The 22,389-nt window shown below is 37.6% G+C and overlaps 2 protein-coding genes across 3 annotated transcripts; one reads left to right on the top strand and one right to left on the bottom strand.

Moving 5' to 3' along the window:
• The first annotated feature begins 1,029 nt into the window (after nt 1-1,029).
• On the top strand, nt 1,030-15,138 carry LOC127450864 (potassium voltage-gated channel subfamily A member 7-like). The gene is made up of 3 exons (XM_051715288.1): nt 1,030-1,168; nt 1,742-2,459; nt 14,193-15,138. Exons 1-3 carry the CDS (start codon nt 1,149-1,151, stop codon nt 15,117-15,119), a joined length of 1,665 nt encoding a protein of 554 aa, XP_051571248.1. The 5' UTR covers nt 1,030-1,148; the 3' UTR covers nt 15,120-15,138.
• A 1,986-nt stretch (nt 15,139-17,124) lies between these two features.
• Nucleotides 17,125-22,001, bottom strand: fgf21 (fibroblast growth factor 21). Of its 2 annotated transcripts, none has more exons than XM_051715289.1 (4): nt 21,459-22,001; nt 19,431-19,508; nt 18,945-19,048; nt 17,125-17,446 (listed from the first exon to the last, which is right to left on the bottom strand). In XM_051715289.1, exons 1-4 carry the CDS (start codon nt 21,613-21,615, stop codon nt 17,126-17,128), a joined length of 660 nt encoding a protein of 219 aa, XP_051571249.1. In that variant the 5' UTR covers nt 21,616-22,001; the 3' UTR covers nt 17,125. The 2 variants fall into 2 exon arrangements, with proteins under 2 accessions (XP_051571249.1, XP_051571250.1); XM_051715290.1 differs by having other exon boundaries at nt 17,125-17,443.
• Nucleotides 22,002-22,389: the final 388 nt, after the last annotated feature.

The following is a 22,389-nucleotide window of genomic DNA, read 5'->3' as shown; positions in this document are numbered from 1 at the left end:
ATTAATCTTTGTTAATGTTAGTTAATAAATATACAATTGTTCATTGTTAGTTCATAGTGCATTAACTAATGTTAACAAATGCAACTTTTGAATTTCAAAAATGTATTAGTATTGCAAAGTGTTACCGTTTTTACATTCACTTAAAATAAGTAATAATTCACCATGTTCCCACCCTCATGCCATCCCAGGTGTGTATGACTTTATTTTTTCTGCTGAACTCAAACAAAATTTTTTAGAAGAATATCTCTGGAATAGGTCCTCACAATGTAAGTGAATGGGTACCAACATTTTGAAGCTCCAAAAAGCACATTAAGGCAGCATGAAAGAAATCCATATGACTGCAGTGGTTTGCAGACTGCATTTTTGTTTTTTGGGTGAACAAGTTCTTCAAGGGAAGAATCAAATATGTTAAATAAAAATATGCCTACATATAAAGTGTTTTGCAGTGTGACATAATATTCTTTATCTAAAACTATTCTTTTTTTAAAATTATTATTCTTGATTTATTTTAATGACCTTATATTAATTGAGAGACAACATATGAATAATATTAAACTTTAAGTAATTTGTCACTCTGCAGGACTTGCAAAAAGCTAAAAGTTGATTAAAATGGTGACTAGTCACAGCCCTTAAATTATACACTTTCTCTTGTAGTAATACATGTATTACTGCATATACATGTACAAAGGAATGTGGAAAGTGTACATATACCTAAAGTACCAATAGGTGAATATTTCTTCTTGTGGACTGAATTCTTTGGACTTTCCTGAATTTAAAATACCTGACACAAATCTTGAGGTATGACAAAACTGTGTAAGCGTTAAAGTGGTGCTGGTGTGAAGATGTTTGGGGCAGTGAGCTGGTGAGGGAATGAAGGGGTCTGGATTGAATTTCAACATGACAGCATTCCCCAGAACCACAGCGAGCATGAGAGGAGAGAGTGCAGTGACCTACAAACAGGTTTAAGTATCATTTCTGCACTGACGGAGTGTATGATTCTGGGTACAGGAGAAAGCACCCCCTGTTGGACACATACCCTTTTCATAGGGTAGACAGACTGGCAGAAGGGGGGACAGCAGATACACAACGCATGGTGTTGTGGAGGTAGTGAAGGAACACATACAGCGTGGGACAATTATTCTGAACCTATGATTGCAAGTGGCAGAGGGTAAGTAGATGGACTCAAAACATACTCCTGTTCTCATAACATTTTATTTCAGAGTGAGTGTGGACATGTTGTTGGGGAGATTTGTTATAAACAATGTTCTGGATAGAGCTCAACCACTGTGTCCACTACAATGCACTTACAGAGAACTATGACACTGAAGAACATTTTCCAGAACCTTAATTAAGGCTTGTTTCATACTTTAGATTAACCTCAACGTTAATCATGTAGTCTCATTCTTGAGGTGAGAATCTAAGCAATAATTGATCTGTCCTCTGGACTCAACTTATGGTGAGGAGAGAGTACAGTACAGTACATGAAATGTTTGTATACATTTTCATGGGATGGCTTGAGAGGTTCCTGCAGAAGAATTAATGTATGGACAGTGTCTTCAGTTATGTAATTGGAACTGCATAGGTAATAGTGTGGTAGAGCAGCTTATTTATCTATTCACCTTCTAAATCACCACTTGTGTGGATAATTTTCATCAGTAGGTATACTTTTTGTCCTCTTCCCCTTTTTGTTTCTTTTATCGCTGAGTTTATACTAAACTTAAATTATTGTGTTTCTCCCCAGTATACCAGATGGTAAAAGAGTAAGTGAGAGGTCCCATCTGCAGTCCAGAAAACCAAAGAAAGAAGACGAGATGGACAACCTCGGCAAAGTGGACGAGATCAGCGAGAGTGATAAGAAGCTGAAGGACCAGCGCAACAAAGCTGAAAAGGGTGACAAAGAGAAGGGTGAAACGAAGAGGGAGAATCAAAAATCTGGTTCATTGTTGAGAGGAGGTTGGGCACTGTCCGAACGTTTGGCCATCAATGTGTCAGGTATGCGCTATGAGACACAGATTCGCACCCTGGCCCAGTTCCCTGATTCTCTGCTTGGAGACCCACAGCGTCGCCTACGTTACTTTGACCCCCTCCGCAACGAGATCTTCCTTGACCGCAATCGGTTCTGCTTCGATGCCATCCTGTACTTCTACCAGTCTGGAGGTCGGTTACGGCGGCCGGCCAACGTGCCTCTGGACGTCTTCATGGATGAATTGCATTTCTATGAGCTGGGAGAAGATATCATGGCTCGCTTCAAGGAGGATGAGGGCTTCCCTAAGGAGGAACCTCGGCCCCTGCCTGACAATGAGATCCAACGCAAGCTGTGGATTCTCTTTGAACACCCGGAATCCTCTGGAGGTGCCCGTATCATTGCCATCATCAGTGTGATGGTGATTGTGGTCTCCATCCTCATCTTCTGTTTGGAGACACTGCCTGACTTCAGAGCAGAGAAGGAGCTGAGAGAGGTGAGAGAAGGAGAACAAGAAGAGTAGATTGATCAGATGCGTGACTGACAGTAAATAGCTATAAAAATATTATAAAAGTTTATAAAATACAACTTGTCTAGAAGAGGATGGGGGAAAGAAAGATGAAGGCTTAGTGTTGAAGTGTAGATGTGAGAGCAGAGTGAATAGAATGGTGAACAAGCTAGGATGACAGCTGGTGAAAATGGTCTCACTCTGGCACATGTGGAACACTAGCTATTTTATATTACTATTCACAACACACTCACTGTTGTCTAAATAACATACTATTGTATTGATCTGCAAACTGCCTATCAAATCAGCATACTGTATATTGTGCTGAATATTGCATGACTTTTTAAACACTATTATAGTACACACACGTACACACACATTGTGCAACGACAAACAGACATTTAGTGAAGTACATCACACATCATTTACTCACCATCATGTTGTTCCAAACCTTTATGACTTCTTAGAATGTTATGCTGCCTTGACGTGCTATGGGAATGATCCTACTTCCCACTTTTTAAGTCGTAATTACGAGGACATCAGGTTCAAGTGTTTTGTTATTGGAAACATGGAGGATGCCAGGTTCATTCTTGCATATGTTTTGGGGAACTCTTATTTTGACACCATAATTCATGTTAATCAGCTTGATGACGACAATGGATTTTGGTCAAATGCGTGCTATTTTCTCTGTGTACATTTTTTACAATATTCATCAAACTGTTATTGATATACAGGTGCATCTCAATAAATTAGAATGTCGTGGAAAAGTTCATTTATTTCAGTAATTCAACTCAAATTGTGAAACTCGTGTATTAAATAAATTCAATGCACACAGACTGAAGTAGTTTAAGTCTTTGGTTCTTTTAATTGTGATGATTTTGGCTCACATTTAACAAAAACACACCAATTCACTATCTCAAAAAATTAGAATATGGTGACATGCCAATCAGCTAATCAGCTCAAAACACCTGCAAAGGTTTCCTGAGCCTTCAAAATGGTCTCTCAGTTTGGTTCACTAGGCTACACAATCATGGGGAAGACTGCTGATCTGACAGTTGTCCAGAAGACAATCATTGACACAATTCACAAGGAGGGTAAGCCACAAACATTCATTGCCAAAGAAGCTGGCTGTTCACAGAGTGCTGTATCCAAGCATGTTAACAGAAAGTTGAGTGGAAGGAAAAAGTGTGGAAGAAAAAGATGCACAACCAACCGAGAGAACCGCAGCCTTATGATTGTCAAGTAAAATCGATTCAAGAATTTGGGTGAACTTCACAAGGAATGGACTGAGGCTGGGGTCAAGGCATCAAGAGCCACCACACACAGACATGTCAAGGAATTTGGCTACAGTTGTCGTATTCCTCTTGTTAAGCCACTCCTGAACCAAAGACAATGTCAGAGGCTTCTTACCTGGGCTAAGGAGAAGAAGAACTGGACTGTTGCCCAGTGTTCCAAAGTCCTCTTTTCAGATGAGAGCAAGTTTTGTATTTCATTTGGAAACCAAGGTCCTAGAGTCTGGAGGAAGGGTGGAGAAGCTCATAGCCCAAGTTGCTTGAAGTCCAGTGTTAAGTTTCCACAGTCTGTGATGATTTGGGGTGCAGTGTCATCTGCTGGTGTTGGTCCATTGTGTTTTTTGAAAACCAAAGTCACTGCACCCGTTTACCAAGAAATTTTGGAGCACTTCATGCTTCCTTCTGCTGACCAGCTTTTTAAAGATGCTGATTTCATTTTCCAGCAGGATTTGGCACCTGCCCACACTGCCAAAAGCACCAAAAGTTGGTTAAATGACCATGGTCTTGGTGTGCTTGACTGGCCAGCAAACTCACCAGACCAGAACCCCATAGAGAATCTATGGGGTATTGTCAAGAGGAAAATGAGAAACAAGAGACTAAAAAATGCAGATGAGCTGAAGGCCACTGTCAAAGAAACCTGGGCTTCCATACCACCTCAGCAGTGCCACAAACTGATCACCTCCATGCCACGCCGAATTGAGGCAGTAATTAAAGCAAAATGAGCCCCTACCAAGTATTGAGTACATATACAGTAAATTAACATACTTTCCGGAAGGCCAACAATTCACTAAAAATGTTTTTTTATTGGTCTTATGTTGTATTCTAATTTTTTGAGATAGTGAATTGGTGTGTTTTTGTTAAATGTGAGCCAAAATCATCACAATTAAAAGAACCAAAGACTTAAACTACTTCAGTCTGTGTGCATTGAATTTATTTAATACACGAGTTTCACAATTTGAGTTGAATTACTGAAATAAATGAACTTTTCCACGACATTCTAATTTATTGAGATGCACCTGTATTATCATAATTATGATAGTATGTGAAGGCAGTATGGGTGTAACGATACACTTAGCTCAAGAGACGAGACGATACACAATACTGGGTTCATGAGAACGAGACGAGATGACATTTTAACACTATATACACTACCGGTCAAAAGTTTTGAAACACTTACTCATTCTTTATAATAATTTTTTTCTTCACATTTTAGAATAATAGTAAAGTCAACAAAACTACGGAATAACATAAATGGAACTATGGGAATTATGTTGTGACTAAACAAAATCCAAAATAAATCAAAACTGTGTTATATTTTAGCATCTTCAAAGTAGTCACCCTTTGCCTAGAATTTGCAGAAATGTAGTCTTGACATTTTCTCAACTAACTTCTTGAGGTATCACCCTGGGATGCTTTTTAAACAGTATTGAAGGAGTTCTCATCTATGTTGGGCACTTATTGGCTGCTTTTCTTTATTATTTGGTCCAAGTCATCAATTTCAAAAACTTATAATACATTTTAGTTTTGTAATTAAATAAATTAATATGGTGGCACAATTATATTTTTGTCTACAAAACTAATTTCAAACATTTAATCATACGCCTTCAGATCAAAAGATTTTTAAGATCATGAGAAACATTTCAGGCAAGTGTTTCAAAACTGCTGACCGGTAGTGGATATGACTGGAAAAATAGTCTTTTATTCGACTGAAAGTCACAAAATGCAAAACAATGCAGGTGCATTTTGAAAAGTTTTAACTAATCATCTTGTAATGAATGTCACTTCAGTTCTACTTTCTGAGTATGAATTATCATATGCAGTAAAAGACAGAACAATATGCAAGCACTGTAAAAGGTTTTGCCACAAACTCAACTGACTGGCTTCTCTCCTGTATGATTTCACGAGTCTCTTCAGACCTGGTTTAGAGCTGCGGTGGTTCTGTAGGTGTCTTTGCATTGTGCTTATATTAGCATAGTGTACGGCACTATTTTCTTACAGTGCTTACACATTACTACGTTTCATTTTTTAAATGTTTTTTTTTATTGGGAATTCAAAAAAGGTTAACAATTGTATAAATGTAAGTGCATATACATAAAAGGCATTGACAATAGATAAAAAATAAGAAAAAGAAAGACAAAAAAACAAAAAAAATGAAACGAAACAGCCTTGATGACGTATGCGGCCGATAAATGCGACCTCCGGAGGACGCAGTCTTCCAAACGAGACACAGCCTTTGTTCGTGTCTTGTCTGTCACTCTGTTGCTGTTTATTGATTCCACCGGGTACCTAAAATGCTGCTACACAAACGATTTAAAAGTGGCGGGGACATCTTCTATGCTAATTTCACCCTCACACACGGTCATGCTGATATCGTGAGACAGCTTTTCACCTCAACGAGAAATATCGTCACATTAATATCGCGATATCTCGTCACACCCCTAGAAGGCAGCATTAGCCTCAGTCACCATTTACTTTCACTGCATCTTTTTCCAGTTCTGTGATATAAAATCGCAACTGCATGATATAAACTCACAATTCTGTGATATAAAGTCGCAATCCCGCCACGGAATAAAAAAATAAAGGTAATTCTGACATTACTGAGTTTACAGTCAGAATTGTGGTATAAAGTCGAAATCACAATTTCGAGTCACAATTGACATATTTAAACAACGATTTAAAGTTGCAATTCCGAGATATCAAGTCGCAGTTCCACCACGGAATATAAAAATAAAATAGGTAATTCTGACATTATGGGCTCCGTTTCTGTGATGTGCTAGGCACAGCACAATGCACAACAACCATGCACAATACAGTTTATAATTTTCGTGAGAACACTAATTCTAAGGACAATTATTGAGCCAGAGCAAAATGCAGGTGGGTGGGAGTGTTTGCGCTGTCTGTGGGTGTATACGCTCAAACTGTGGGTGTATTGTATGTTAATGAAGTGGCACTATGCACAATTTGCTATTTTCCTTAGAAATAGGCAGTGGCGATTTCTCAGGGCCAGCAAAGCCTTCTCTGCTGGCCTAACATGCCAAATAAATAAATATTTTTCATCCTTTCATTCTCAATCACCTTTTTGCCTATGTATTTTTAATCGCTTTCCACTCTACATTAATCTACAAACAAATAGAGAAAAACGAAAAGTCTGTCCAGTCAGAATTTATTCCTTGATGCTTACAAGAGAAGTGTGACAACTGTTTCACAAATCAAATGCCCGAAGCAGCGCGTGAGTCTGAGCTCCACCCCCTCAGGCCTTCAGAATTTCTACAGAATCCCTCAACAGTGCAAATGAATGAGCAACTAAAGTCAGATTGTCAGATTCATCAGCCAATCAGATTGATTTATTTGTTCTTGGTGGGTGTGATCTTTAGGATATGTCCCGGTCGAGGCCTTCTAGCTGGCCTTGAGTGACGCAATCACGCTTTAAGTGATGTACGTAAAAAAGAGCGAAAGATTGAGCTGTCTGACGAGTCAGCTGTCACTGCTGTCATCACCATTGAGAAAGAGATCCTTATGAATTTAAAAACACGAGATGTTCTGCATGACCGTGTGATTGCTTAATTTATTAAACAGGAAAGGAGGACTGATTTTCACTTCAGGTAAATTGGTAAGTGCTTTTCGCATTGTTATAGCAACATCAGGAGTTTTCTAAGTGTAAATTAGGCTGCTGGCGCATTCAGTGTTGGATCAAGTTTTGAAAAGTAGTGCTGAGTTCCATTCAACTCGGAAAGTCGGATTTTACAACTTCCTACAAGGAAAAGTGCAATGAAATGCATCTTTAAGTCAGAATTACAATTTATAGGCTTGTGCAGAAATTCTCAACTCCGATTTTGCAGAGATGCAGGGGCATGATGTCATACAAACATGTCGACACTCAGGGAGATATGCAAAGTAAGTGATAAACATTCACTTTATTAAGTAATATCGATAAATGAGTTTGTTTCCACATTACATGATATTAAAGCTTGTTTAACAAATGCCTGCAGAAACAGGTGTAAAAACATTATAATCTCTTTTGAAAATCATACACCTGAAGCACAAATGCTAGCGCTGCAGCACTGTTTATCAGTTGGGTTGCTAGGAGACATCTCTAATGAGAGTCAAACCCCTGCTAAGCTAACGGGAGCGTTGCAGTTCCGAATATCGGGGAATGGAATGCATTTATGGTCGGAGATATCAAGTAGGAATATCCCACATCCAACTTGAATGGAACGCAGCATAACCATGTACCCTGACGAAATTAAATTTATTGCAAGAAACATTTAAATCGCAAATATTATTAGATAGATTTTTCCAGGTATTATAGACCTCCTTGGTAGATTCATATGAAAAATTATGATTTTTGAATGTCTGTTCGGGAGACGTTCATTTCACAAAACAGTCATGCTGCAGTTAAAATTAGGCTTGCTTGAGCATTAAGTGTCATTTCAAGTTTTGGCTTTCGTGCGTGGATGTGTTTCTAAAATGTCCATTGGTATTATTAGTTAGCTGCGACATAATGTATGATGCCCAAAGGCATAGGGTGTCTTATTCATTGTGAAACTGTGTTTTCTTAATGGCATGAATCACACTGAAGGCCTAGACTTTAAATGCACAGCCCGCCACTGGAAATAGGTAATTAATACATGGTTAAGACATTTCAGGAGCACCTCTATTCTCAGCAAAAAGTCTAAACTCAGTTTCTGTATTTACAGTTTGGAGATTTCACCAGCAGGTGGTAATAAAATTCACGTCCAAACTCTGAAAATATAGAGGAACATCAAATTATGTTTTATGGAATAAAAAATGTAAGAGATTTGTTAAACCTTCAAGAGGTCATGGTTTATTTTTCAATTTTTATTATTATTATTATTATTATTATTATTGTGTTTATATTAACAATTGTTTTTATGATCTAATTTGTATTTGTATTTTTCCACCTGTTGTCGTAGAGTGATTTTTAAGTCACTGCAAAAGGGGCCGGTGGAAGAGGTTGCAGAGGGTAAAATGTTTGGATTTGGGGAGGTGGTTATATGCTTTTTTTTTTTTTGACCACTTCATTATTTTAATAATATTTACATTTAGTTTGAAATATAATTTGAATTTAGAAATACTTTTTTCTGTGGGTGTGTTACAATAAATTAATTACATTTTTAAAGTAAATTCGACTGGTTGAAGTGAAGTGAGTGCAAAAACAAACAAACAAAAAAAGGATCCCTCGACCCACAGTCTAACCTGGAAGGCCAACACAATCACTGGTAATATTAGCCATGATTTTTGTGTCAGTAGGTCAATTTGATTTATAATATTTGCATTCTCTATAATTTAACGGAGCCTACATTCACGCCCTGACGAGGAACACATTTTCCATGGAGTATAAAGGAGCATGTCACTGGAAATATGCCAAACATTCAACAAGGGCGCAGTTAATGGACAAAAGAACCTTGAAGAAGTCCATATTTCCATATTTCTATTCTTCTAATTCATTGCATAGAGTCCATTTACACTACCAACTTCTTATGAATGTGCTGTCTTTGTTCATATCACTGGTGCTTGACAGCTGCATTTAGCGCTCTTAAAATAGGGCTCTAAATCTCACAATTGCGACTTTATATATTATAATTGCGACTTCTTCTCGCAATTGCAAAAAATAAAGTCACATTTGTGAGATATAAAGTCAGAATTACCTTTTTTAATTTTTTTACTCCTTGGCAGAATCCAGCTTCACAAGGCAGCAGGATACTGACACAAGGCAAAGTAAAGACAAAATTGCTCAGAAAAAGTTAGAGTAAGCTTAGAGTCTAGGATGTCACAAAAAAGAGTAAGAGAGAAAGCACTGTTAAATGGTCAGGGAGAAGGAGAGAGTGTATGGGTGGGGGGGGGGGGGGGGGGTGCAACAGAAAAACAGACAAGTGAGACGTCTGTGGAGGGATACACCTAACTTACACAGCTAGAAAAAGGGAAGGAAATGAGAAATGACAAGTGACAGCAGCATAAAGAACGTCTGTGCCTGATCAAGTGAGAGCAAAAAGAGGGACACAGGGTGGGTCGGGGGCATGGAGGGAACATCAGAAAAGAGTATCAAATTAGTTTCCCAGCAGCCATCCAATTCCATCGGCACAAGCCTGTAACCCCAACACACTGCCAAAGCAGCCCAGTTATTCTGCATGGATCAGAGCTGGTGAGGCAGAGAGAGAGAGAGAGAGAGAGAGAGAGAGAGAGAGAGAGAGAGAGAGAGAGAGAGAGAGAGAGAGAGAGAGAGAGAGAGAGAGAGAGAGAGAGAGAGAGAGAGAGAGAGAGAGAGAGAGAGAGAGAGAGATAGGGATGGCCAAGGGGTACACTCTCAAGTTTCACCTTAGAGATCTAAAGTGTTATTTTTAGAGTAAGGACAGCTCCTCAGAGTACATTAACACAGAAACGGGAGCTTGTACCAATAAACAGAACAACTCCATTGCTTTAATAGGCATGGAAACACACATTTCCACACGTTTTTTGCTGTCTTAGGGGCTGTTCACACCGAAATCGTCCTTATGCTTAAAAAAGCTAGAAGCAGCGCAATGAATCAGTTAGAATTCAGGTATCTTGAGAAGCGTTTAAAAAAAAGTATCTTCACTTGACCAGCTGTCTTATTGTGCAAGACGTTGAGAAATCATGTTTATGTAAAAAAAAAAAACCCCTGTGTGGACTGACGCAAAAACACTGTCAAAACAAAATGTGCAGCACTATGATGGGGAACACTTAACAGCCAGCTAGCCAGACAGACATAAAAGATCACCCACACATCCATACACACTAATTTCTCATATGTCAATGCAGATCTCCTGTCTTACTCTTCTTAAGTCTGTTTTCCAAGCAAACACAAATGCAGTGTTATGCTAATTTTAGTTTGTGTTATTAGGCTGGAAAATTTTAAATTAAGCTTGCACAATTTCAAGGACACATATTTCAATGTAAAAATGTCCCTACTCTTTTTACTTTTATGCTCACTCATGTGTTATATCATTGTGCTGTACACTTGTTGGAGATAATTTATTGAGAAGTGACAATGATTGAGTTGTAAAGGCCATGCTCTGTAACTCTGACATCAGAATGGCCACTTTGACTTAGAAGAGGCCAAGTGGGTGTGAAATGAGCAATGAAATTGTTTCAGTCGGACACTCGCATGTTGGGCCACAACAGAGACATAGATCAACAAACAAATATATGTAATTTGATGCATACGCATACTCACTAATACACAATAAAAATATTAAGGCTGTAATATTAGGCTGTAAACATAAACAAAATATGTCAAATATAGCAAAAACTTGACCTAACTCATGTAAGGTCATAAATTGCAGAAGAGGAAACCGATCAACACGGGTAGATTTTTGCCCATTACGTCAATTTCACATTGAATGTAAACACCTTTACAGGTGTTCTTTCCAGCTTATCCAATGTGCGCATGTGTTGTGCGAATTCCTCTTCACGGTTTTCCTTTAAAAGCATAGAATAACATGATTATTTCAAATGTCATGTAAACGTGGATTTCTTGCTTTGTCTGATTTTTTAAATAAGCAAATTTTTGAAGGTCACATGACACCATGTGAGGATCAGAAGTGTGAATGGCAAGCTCTGCGCACTTTGCTAGTTTGAATACCTTTTATGACACAAACTGGTGAGATTCGATACACTCTGTTCCATAACTGTTCTAGGAGGACAATATGTCAAAGATTTCAAAATCCTCGGGCTCTGGAGATATTAAAAGACACGTGCTCAAGCTGACGCTCCTGAGCAGGCCCAGAGCCTGGGAGTCAATTTAGTCGGGAAGTGCGGGAAATGCGGCAAGAGATGTTGAACATGTCGGCAATGCTGACGAAGGTCATTGTTGACTTGGAAGACCTTGCTGTGTCGATCGATCACTGCCATGGAGGCGAAATTTACTGATGTGGTCACAAGAGTGTGGGATGTCGAGAAACAGATCGATTTTCTGGAGTCATCAGAGAGGGAATTATCTGCTAATCTGCTAGTGACCAAGGTGAATTTGGAGGGTGTCTGGGAGAAGTTGGAGGGCATGGAAAACCGTAGCTGGCAGAATAATGTCTGTATCGTGGGAGTCCCGGAGGGAGTGGAGGGACAGGATATGGTGGAATTCCTGGATGGGCTCTTTCTGAGTCTGCTCGACATAGCAGGCCATAAGCTGGAAATCGAGCAAGCTCACAGAGTTCCGACTCGGCGATCCGCTGAGGGAGACAGGCCCCGATCAATTTTGGCCAAATTTCTGAGATCATCCGATAAAGATCTTGTGTTATGTGAGGCGAGGAGTAAAGGAAGGCTTTCTTGGAAGAACCACAGCATTTTCTTTTTCCCAGACTTTGCAAACTCGACAAGAGAGAAAGTGATCGGTTCAAGGAATGCAAGAAACATTTACATCAACGGAAGGTCGCTTTTGCAATGATATTCCTGGCCAAATTGAGAATAGATGCTAAGGATGGCCGTAAAACATTCACATGCCGACAGCAAGCGATGTCCTTCATAAACTCAGAGTAAGCTGGAGTAAGTAAGTCATCTTGTGGTACTCATGTTGCAGCCGAATGGACCAGCACACTGAACATTTGCTTGACTGTTTGAAGATTCTGCGCGCTCTTTTTGTGCTGGTTCTGCCTAGCGGCTGGAGTTTATTTTGTAGAATAATACACCTTTAGGACAGTTTTATGGATGAAGCTACATGCTCTTTGTGTTTATTCTGCCTATTTGCTGGAGTTTGTTTTATAGATTATCTTTTGCTGTGTAATTCTTTTTATAGAAACACCAGGCTTGAGCAATCCGATGGCAAGGCTGTTGCGGGGGCTCTTGTAGGCGTGCATGGACTGTTTGAGTTTGGAGGGATGGACGCCAGTTGGCACTGTCGTGTGCGGGATTAATGCGCACATTTTTCTTTTTTCTGTTTGTTTGGTTCTGGGGAATGTTCGAGGTTTGACTGTGGCACTGATGTTTGAATGTGGTCTTTATAATCCTGTTTTTGACACACAGTCTATTTTTTCTTACATGTCAAAATGTCAAATGTTAACATGAGTGGATTGTCTCTCTCCATGTGGAATGTAATCGGTTGGGGCAACCCATAAAAAGAAGGAAGGTTATTTCTCTTCTTAAACATAAGAAATATGATGTAGTATTTCTTCAAGAAACGCACCTTTCCCCGCAGGAAGCTGAAAAAGTTGGAAAGATATGGGGTGGGCAATTTTTTTTATAGTGCTGGCTCGATTAAGAGCAGGGGAATCATTACACTGATAGGTAAACATCTACAATTCAAATGTGTCAAATAGAGTAAAGATAAATTAGGAGGAACCATTATTGATTTAGCTGAAATTCAGGGACAAAGTCTTATTTTGGTGAATATTTATGCACCTAACATTGATGATCAGGGCTTTTTTATAGATCTTGAAGGGATGTTGCATGCCGCTGGCTCCCCTCATGATATAATATTGGGAGGAGACTTTAATCTTTTGATAGGATGGATTAAAAATAAGCAAATTTTTGGGAGTGGTCAGTATATTGGTGTGCATGTAAACTTGTTCAATGACTTCTAAATGCAGGTCAGTGGCATAATATGGGGTATTTTGCCCCAAAGACATTAATGTTATGTATGTTACAGTTAACAATTTTTTTTGCTTGTTGTTGATTTTTTTTTTTTTATTAAAAAAATTAAATAAAAGTTATACAAACATACCAAATATGATGTCAGTACAGCTTAACAGATACTGAACCTGCACTGTAAGAAATGTTCATAATTTTAACAGAATTTGTTTTTTAAATAAAAATTCTGCAGTAAAAAAAAAATTTAATTGGTCAACTGGATAACCTTACCTTGTACAGTGAAAAAAAATATATTCTATTACAAATGTATTACAAAACAATATATCTAATTTATGGTAAAATATTGTAAAAAAAGACAAAAGTATGATTTATCTTACAGTTTCTTGTTTCTTCTTTTTTTTTATATCAGGGTGTTTTATTTTGTTTAGTTAATGTTTATTGCATTATTTTACTGTCACGTGTGCTTGTTTGAGTGACACTGTTCACTGTCATTTTTATTGGTTATCATGTGGCCTTTTGCCATACCACCTGTGTTACTATGGTGATTAAAAGTACATTTAAATGTGCAAAGCAGATTTTTGTATTTACAGTAGGTTGGTATAATAACATTATATAATTTCATGATATACGCGGTAGTGAACTGTAAAACATACAGGCACCATGAAAAATATTTTCAGGCAACCAGATTTATTTAATTTTTTTTACCGTTTTTCATCTTGAATTTAACAGGATGTTTTTTAACAGTGTTATTATTCTATTATTAAATATATCATATACTGTGTGCAATGCCCTTTTCCCCAGTCTCATCCATTGTTCTCTTCTCTTCATTCTTCCCTTGACCCCCTCTCTTCCCCATCTATTTCTTTTCCAGCAACATGCATACCAGCCTCATCTCAATGTCGTAAACATCACCTTGCACGTCCCACCCCTGTCCTCTCCCTTCCAAGATCCGTTCTTCCTGGTGGAGACCTTGTGCATCTGCTGGTTTTCATTTGAACTAGTGATGCGTTTCGCCTGCTGTCCCAGTAAGATGATATTCTTCAAGGATGTAATGAACATCATAGACTTCTTTGCCATCATTCCCTACTTTATCACACTCGGCACTGAGCTGGCCAAGTCTAAGGGAGCCACGCCGTCCATGTCCCTGGCCATCATCAGGGTTATCCGTCTGGTTCGAGTGTTCAGGATCTTCAAGCTGTCTCGTCACTCCAAAGGCCTTCAGATCTTGGGCCAGACACTGAAAGCCAGCTTGAGAGAACTGGCCCTTCTCATCTTCTTTCTTTTCATTGGAGTCATTCTGTTCTCCAGTGCCGTGTACTTCGCTGAGGTGGACCACCCGGGCACGGCCTTCACTAGTATCCCAGAATCCTTCTGGTGGGCTGTGGTCTCCATGACGACAGTGGGGTACGGCGACATGTATCCAATGACGGTGGTTGGAAAACTGGTGGGCTCCATGTGTGCTATCGCTGGTGTGCTCACCATCTCACTCCCTGTTCCTGTCATTGTTTCTAACTTCAGCTACTTCTACCATCGAGAGATGGAGTGTGAGGATAACCAAGAGTACACTCACGTCAACACTGATCTGTGGGAGGAGGAAGAGGGCGAGGGAGAAGGTGAAGAGGGTGAGGAAGGGCCAGGGGAATATGGAAACTACGTTCCTCTTGAGGGAGGCACGGCCTACAGGGGGATCTGTGCTCCTCTTAATGGGACTCTTCTTGCTGGGCTTTGTGCTGGGCAACCTGGAGAGCAAAGCGGAGGGAACCTTTACCTACGGGAGCCACTGGTCACCCAAGTCTGAGACACTGGAGATCAGAGAGAGAAAAAGACAGAGAGGTGGCCCAATGTTCGCTGGACACTGCCTCGCTGTGAATCTGAATATACGGGAAATGGAAAATAAGAATTCAGGAAAGGATGCATGAAAGAGAAACTGATACAGAGGCTTGCATGCAACTTAAAAGGCACATTTACAAAGCCAGAGGAGGATATTTTACAGAAGGAAGAGTATACGGTACTGTAAAAACAAAAATCATTGACCAGCATTAAAACAGATTTGACATCCATAAACCATTTTCTTAATGTTGTGCTTACAAAACTTTTTTTTGTATATGTTGAAGGGATAGTTCACCCAAAAATGAAAATTCACTTATTATTCATTCACCCTCATGACATCCCAGATGAGTATGACTTTGTTTCTTCTGCAGAGCACAAATTATGATTTTTAGAAAAATATCTCAGCTCTGTTAGTCCATTCAATGCAAGTGAATGGTGATCAGACCTTTGTAGCTCCAAAAATCACACAAAGGAAACATTAAAATAATCCAGACGATTACAGTGTTTTAATCCATATCTTCAGAAGCAATATAATAAGTGTGGGAGAGAATCAGATCAATATTTAAGTTCTTTTTTACTCTAAATCTCCACTTTCACTTTCAGATGTGAAAGTGAAACTAAACAGGCGCCACATGTGACTTTCAGATGTAAAAGTGAAAGTGGAGATTTAGAGTAAAAAACAAAATACTTACATTTTGGTCTGTTTCTCACCCACACCTATTGGCCCCCATTCACTTCCATTGTAAGTACCACACTGTAATCCAGATTTTTGCTTTTTAAAGAAAAGGAGAGACAAGTCTAAATAATTTTTTGTGATAATCAACATTATGCCACAAATGTTGTCAAATGAGCTTAACTTCTATTGAACCCGGAATATTCCTTTAATAAATGCAGTAAAAATAAATTGTTCATGGTTAGTTTATGATACCTAATGTATTGTAATGCAATCTCAGCTAACAGTTTTTAATACCAGAACATTCTGGGATTGTTAGTTTATGGTTATAAAAAATAAAACCTAAAAAAGAACATTCCTAGAACATAGGAATTGGTTCCCAAAAAATAACCAAACAGAAACTATATGCTAACGTTATAGAAACGTTCTGTGTTTGCAAGGTAGCACCTTATTGTAAAATGTTACCACTTTTATTTTGATATCACCACATTAAATCATTGAATGTATTTATTTATGAAACTATTTTTCTTTGTGCAGAGAGTGGCATTTGTTGTCTTAAATGCTAGAATGTGTTTGAAAAAATAGCTGAGCTGAAAGCTGACCTGTGTTGTGAAATAAGCGTTTGCACCTACGCTTAAAATTCTTACTGGAGTTCTTGGTATAGTATATAAAGGACTTAGTCATAGTAAGAAAACTGTGTGGTGTCATTTAAATGTCACATATTTTGTCACCCAGTCGCCACCATGAATGTGCCGGGGATTTGTGTGTCAGACGGACAGATGAAGTCTTAAGCATCATTAATCTGGAATTGTTTACTATTGAGTTTTGATTACATGCTGCTGCATTGTAATTGTTGTTCTCAGTGACACTGTTCAAATACTGTGAATGAGAGATTCCTGTGTGTTTGTCTGTGTGTGTGTGCATGCTTTCAAGTGTAATAGGTTACATTGGATGTGAAGTTTTTCTATGAAATGTAACTGTGAAGCTTATTTGTGTACTTTTATTTATTAAACATTTTCAACACTCAAAAATCATCCTGAAGTGACTCAGTAAACAATGAAAAAAAGAACAAAATAAACTTCTAACAAAAGTATGAAGGTGGAATCTTTGCCAGCAGATATCCGTCATGTCATTTTTTCAAGAAATAATTACATTAAATAATTTTTAGACAGTAGTAAATAAATAAATATGCTCAAATAAATACAGTCTGAGGGAACAAATAACTCAGTAACAATAGTATGTCAACCTTGCTGTCCAGTGATGTTGTAAAGTATGTCTCCATTACTAATGTTCTCCAGTCCTCATTTCTTAGTATGTAGACTAGGGCTGAAAACAGTTTGTATGTGTGACTGATGTCCCATTCCAAGTGGGTCGTCAGAGTCCAAGTTTATGTCCTGAATATGCTGTTTCACCTCGTGCATCTGGCTGTCCTCTTCTCTCGCCGACACTGTAAACTGAGTGTTCAGAATGGGGAGGAACCGAGAAAATGGGGTGCTATGTCTCTTCCCTGACTGCTTTGAGAGGAGTGACACAGGTAATCCATTGTGTGGAGAAAGGAAAAGAGAATATCCATCTGCCAGGAGCAGTTCTTGAAAGGTGCAGTCCTCTTCAATGTAATACTGCTAGAAGAGAAAAGAAAACTCAGTACCAAATGTGTCTCCAGTGCAAATTATATTAGGCTCATTCACAATGTGTACAAGTGGATAATATCTGCTTATTAGTGTTAATATAACGGCAAATTCACGGATCATTGTTTGTATCTTGAAACCAGGTTTTATGTGGTTTTTAAGTGCATGGTGTTGCAAAACATGTCCGAGCAATTCCACATTTTATAAACAAAAATGTAATGTAAAATTATCAAAACACACATTGAGATGTATTTCACTACTTCATTTACGAGTAGAAAAAAAAAAAAAAAAAAAAGAATAATAGACTACGTAACACTTTACAATAAGAGTTTTATTCATTAACATTTGTTAATGCATTAGGTAACATAAACTAACCATGAACAATGTTTTTAGTAAATGTTAATTTATCAAAATACTTGTGCATTGTGTGTTCGTGTTAGTTCTTATTGCATTAACTTATGTGAACATACACAACTTTTAATGAAAAAAAAATGAACAAACCAAGATCATAAATGCTGTAAAAGTATTGTTCATTGTTAGTTTATGTTAATTATTGCATACACTAATGTTAACTAACACAACCTTATTGTAAAGTGTTAAAGAAAAAAAATATTTAAAACTTTTTTAATATTAACAAATCATGAAAACTGTTTGCTGGCAGCAATTTAATTTAGTAAATTTTATAAAGAATTTAATTACAAGTTAACTACTATAATTTAAATTTCACCAATATTATAATTACAGTTCCTTTTTTTTTTTTTTTTTTTTTTTTTTTCAAGGTTAGAGCATGTCAGTAAGAGGAAGGGGTATTTGTTGTTTGTTTGAAGAGGTTATACAAATTGCCTGGAACCTTGAAAGCTTGTGATGTGTGTCCAAAATTCTCTATCTTTCTTTATTATACTGGTAAATCGCTATTTAATGTTTCCATTGCCTTCTGACAATTTAGCTAAAATGGCCACTAAATGTGGCCTGTAAAGGAATAGTTTAACCAAAATAAAAAATTATTTCATCCATTACTTACCCTCATGCCATTCCAGATGTGTATGACTTATGTGCTTTTTGGAGCTTCAAAGTTTTGGTCACCATTCACTTGCATTGTATGGACCTACAGAGCTGAAATATTCTTCTAAAAACCTAATTTGTGTTCTGCATAAGAAAGTAAGTCATACACATCTGGAATGGCATGAGGGTGAGTAAATGATGAGAGAATTTTCATTTTTGAGGGGAACTATCCCTTTAAGAACAAAAAACAAGCAAAAATCTGTGGTCTGTGGGGCAACGATTTAAAAAATCATCACAATCTGAAATTATGTAACAATAATAATGAATAATTCTAGTAAAATGCTGCCAAATGTCGTACCATTACTGCATTACATTACCAAAAAAAAGTTTAAGACACTGGTTTGTAACAGTTAGAATCACTCATGTAGCAATTGAAACGCTACTAGATGTTACATATTGTTGATGATGTAATGAGGGAGAGTGTTCAGACCTGTCCTCTCAGGTTGCCTGCATTGTTAACACAGAGGAAGAGCGATGTAACCACACCTCTGATTACTGTCTCGCCTGCTTTCACTGAGCGCAGCTCCAGCACACCTGCAGCACAGCAAACAATGCCACACCTCACTCACTCTTCCATAGAAGCATATATGACATTTAATATTAACCACCTTTGGACCCCAATCGTTAACAACCTCACCAAAATCACTACAAATAACAAAAGCAACCTAACATAAACAGTCATTAACATTTATTAGACATCACTGTTATATTGATATCAGAGGCATGCTTATCAGCATGTTATGAACTTCTTATCTTGTCTGTTAGATAAACATGTATTTTTCCTTAAAAGACCCTGCTAATAGCAGGTCATTCCGAGAAGCTATTATGATAGTCACTTAGTGACTACTGTAGTACTCTTATAGTCAAATACAGGTGTGCTCTCTAACTGTGTTTGTAGCAGTGGGCAGTTGCTTACAATTGGAGTTTTGTTCTGTGGAACCCTTGACTGAGCCATCAGCATTCATTTCAAGAAACAGCCCTTGTCTTCTGTTCTCTACAACAAACAAACACACACAGAGAGAGAGAGAGAGACTCGTAAGCACACTTATTGCAGTTACTTCCACACTATTTCCAGTGTATTTCATCTTAAGAAAGATAAACAGTATACTTGGAATGGAAAGTAGATAAAATTCAACACAGCCCAAGTTTTATTAGAGGCAACACTGATCACGCTAACAGTAACTTAGGATCAACTTTCGTTTTAATTTGGGTAACTGTCACTTGTGCTACTTTTACCCCTCAAAACTCTTTACTTTCAGCACTGCCTCACCAGTTTTTCCAATCTTTTTAGCTTCACTGTAAAATCTCAAAATAAAACAATCAAATGGTCAAATGTTTCTCAAAATGATCAAATGGTCCTAAATAAACAGTGCCTGAAATGTCACGATTTGGAATCATAACTCAGATATCCAAGTTCCTTAAGTTCATCTTAAGAAAGATAAACAGTATACTTTATTGTTGTAACATTACCAAGCAACACTAAACCCTAATAGGTTGAACTTGCTTGAATGAATAAAGAGACTTGCCCTCCAGTAAATTAAGTAATGGTGTCTTTAAAAACATGTGTAATAAAGTTTACCTAATGTGGTCTTCTAAATGAGTGAGCCCTCTAATTAAGTAAAGTTAACTAGTTGCAAGTAGACTTAACTCAGATTTGCAATTAAAATAGCATTGCTTTCGTGCTATAATAATAATAATTTCATTTGATTTAGTTCAAAATTATAGCATATATAGCATATGGTGGTATAAAAATAAATCATCTTAGTGCACACAAAACTGCACTTGGAATGGAAAGAAGTAGATAAAATTCAACACTGCCCAAGTTTTACTAGAAGCAACACTGATCACACTAACAGCAACTTCACGGAAACTTGAACTACAACAAAACAACAACGAAAGTCAAAAGAGCTAAAACCTATGTTAATTCTGAAAACAATTATTGCATGCATCCAAACAGGGTCAGAAATTAAGGCGGGCAAAAAAATACCCCACAAATTAAAATTGTACCCGTTATGAAGTTTCCTATTTGTAAATCTGATACAGTTCTTAATGTTCTTAATATTCTATTCTTGACTGATTGATTTTGATTTAGGTTTATTTTATGGGTATTAGGTAATACATTCTAATGTCATTATTCAGATTTGTTCATTTGTTAATTAATTGATTAAATCAAGGATGGCACAGTTTATTTTTTATGGTTATTAATACTGGCCTTTAGAGGAAAGGTTAATTTCTGACACTGGTTCCCATGGATGGATATTCCTCCATGCAGCCTCAATTTTGTCCTTAAACATTTCGAGACACTTAAAATCTTCATCTTATGTATTTTGAATCCAAAGAAGTTTAAGGAACTTGGATATTTGAGTTATGATTCCAAATCGTGAAATTTCAGGCACTGTTTATTTAAGACCATTTGATCATTTCGAGAAACATTTGACCATTTGATTGTTTTACTTTGAGATTTTACAGTGAAGCTGAAAAGACTGGAAAAACTGGTGAGGTAGTGCTGGAAGTAAAGAGCGTTGATGGGTAAAAGTAGTACAAGTGACAGTTACCCACATTAAAACAAAAGTTGATCCTAAAATCGAAACTCTGACATTGAAGTTATAAAAAGTACAAGAAACCAGTTTGTAACAACACACTGTTAAAGGTGTTCTGAGGTGACTTGAAAATGTGTGTCATATGGTACCATCTAGATGAACTAGTTTTATTCTATTAAAAATGTTATTTAATCTGACAAAAGTCACCTGACATATTAGGTTGCACCAATTATTTCTTTTTTATGGACTAGATCAAGTAAAAATAGATCCTTAAAACAACAACAGCATGCTACCACTTTTTTCAGTGCTGGAAAGGGCACTGTAATATCAATAAGCAGTGTTAACACAGCAATAAGCACATTGCAATGGTTTAAGGTTGAATGAAATTAAAAAGAGGTCATTACCTGTGTAGAGCAGTCGTTCCCTGACCTGAGTGCTGAAAGGTACAAGTACACTCTGTGCAGGAACATACATACACCAATGGAGTGAGGGAAACAGGACAAGAAGAATATAAAAAGAGGCAAAAAGCATGATGGACTGAGCTGACCAGGCAGGCATCATTACAGATGGTATCCAAATGTATATATAAAAAAAATCCTAAAAAAAAAACAAGGAGAAAAAATCCTTGCTCTGGTGCAAATAACTGCACTACACTGTAATAAAAAACCTTAAACCTGGCATAGATCTTGAATACAATGCACAGTATCCAAAAATCCTGAAAAATAAGAACAATCTTTACTCCGATGCTAATATCTGCACTACACTGTGCTAATAAACCTTAAACCTGGCATGAATATTGAATACTATTTAAAATTGAGAGCTGCAGACTATGCAAGGACCTGAGCATGAAGTAATGTTTCTACGATCTCACATATGATTGTCTCCACAAGAGACATGTAGCTGTTAACCCTTATATACATGGTAGCTATGACAGAGGGAGAGTGAGAATCAATGAGTCACTCAAGTACGAAAAGGAAAAATGATAACAAACTTGTTTTCAGGAAATGAACAAGGATAAACTGATGGTAAAACTCATACGCTGTTCAGTTATGCCAGTCATGCCATTGATCTCATAGAACAAGAGGCCCGCAACATTGGGATCAAGAGGAGAAATGCGTATTTCGTACTGTTTTACAGATTACACAGTATGATGCATTGATCACTGTTTATTCAATATTAAGTGTGTTAGTTAAATCCCCAACATTCAGAGGAAATGAGAGTGGAGTTGGCAGTTTAAACATGGCCATAAAAAGGCCATAAAATGAGCTCATGGGATTTGCGTGCTTGTCTGTGCGTTCTCACAAGCTGTTGAACGGTGTTTGTGTATGCTGCACT

This window comes from Myxocyprinus asiaticus, chromosome 13 (assembly GCF_019703515.2).
Source record: "Myxocyprinus asiaticus isolate MX2 ecotype Aquarium Trade chromosome 13, UBuf_Myxa_2, whole genome shotgun sequence".
Lineage (NCBI taxonomy): Eukaryota > Metazoa > Chordata > Actinopteri > Cypriniformes > Catostomidae > Myxocyprinus > Myxocyprinus asiaticus.
Note: the sequence above shows the minus strand (reverse complement) of the source record. Positions and strands in the feature narration are given on the sequence as shown.

Coding starts and splice junctions, on each gene's coding strand:
- LOC127450864 (XM_051715288.1), top strand. CDS start 1,149: ATGATTGCAAGTGGCAGAGG. Junction 1,169..1,741: donor ATGATTGCAAGTGGCAGAGG/GTAAGTAGATGG, acceptor GTTTCTCCCCAG/TATACCAGATGGTAAAAGAG. Junction 2,460..14,192: donor CAGAGAAGGAGCTGAGAGAG/GTGAGAGAAGGA, acceptor TTTCTTTTCCAG/CAACATGCATACCAGCCTCA.
- fgf21 (XM_051715289.1), bottom strand. CDS start 21,615: ATGATGCCTGCCTGGTCAGCTCAGTCCATCATGCTTTTTGCCTCTTTT. Junction 19,509..21,458: donor GGAACGACTGCTCTACACAG/GTAATGACCTCT, acceptor TGTTTGTTGTAG/AGAACAGAAGACAAGGGCTG. Junction 17,447..18,944: donor CAGGCAACCTGAGAGGACAG/GTCTGAACACTC, acceptor TTTCTCTTCTAG/CAGTATTACATTGAAGAGGA.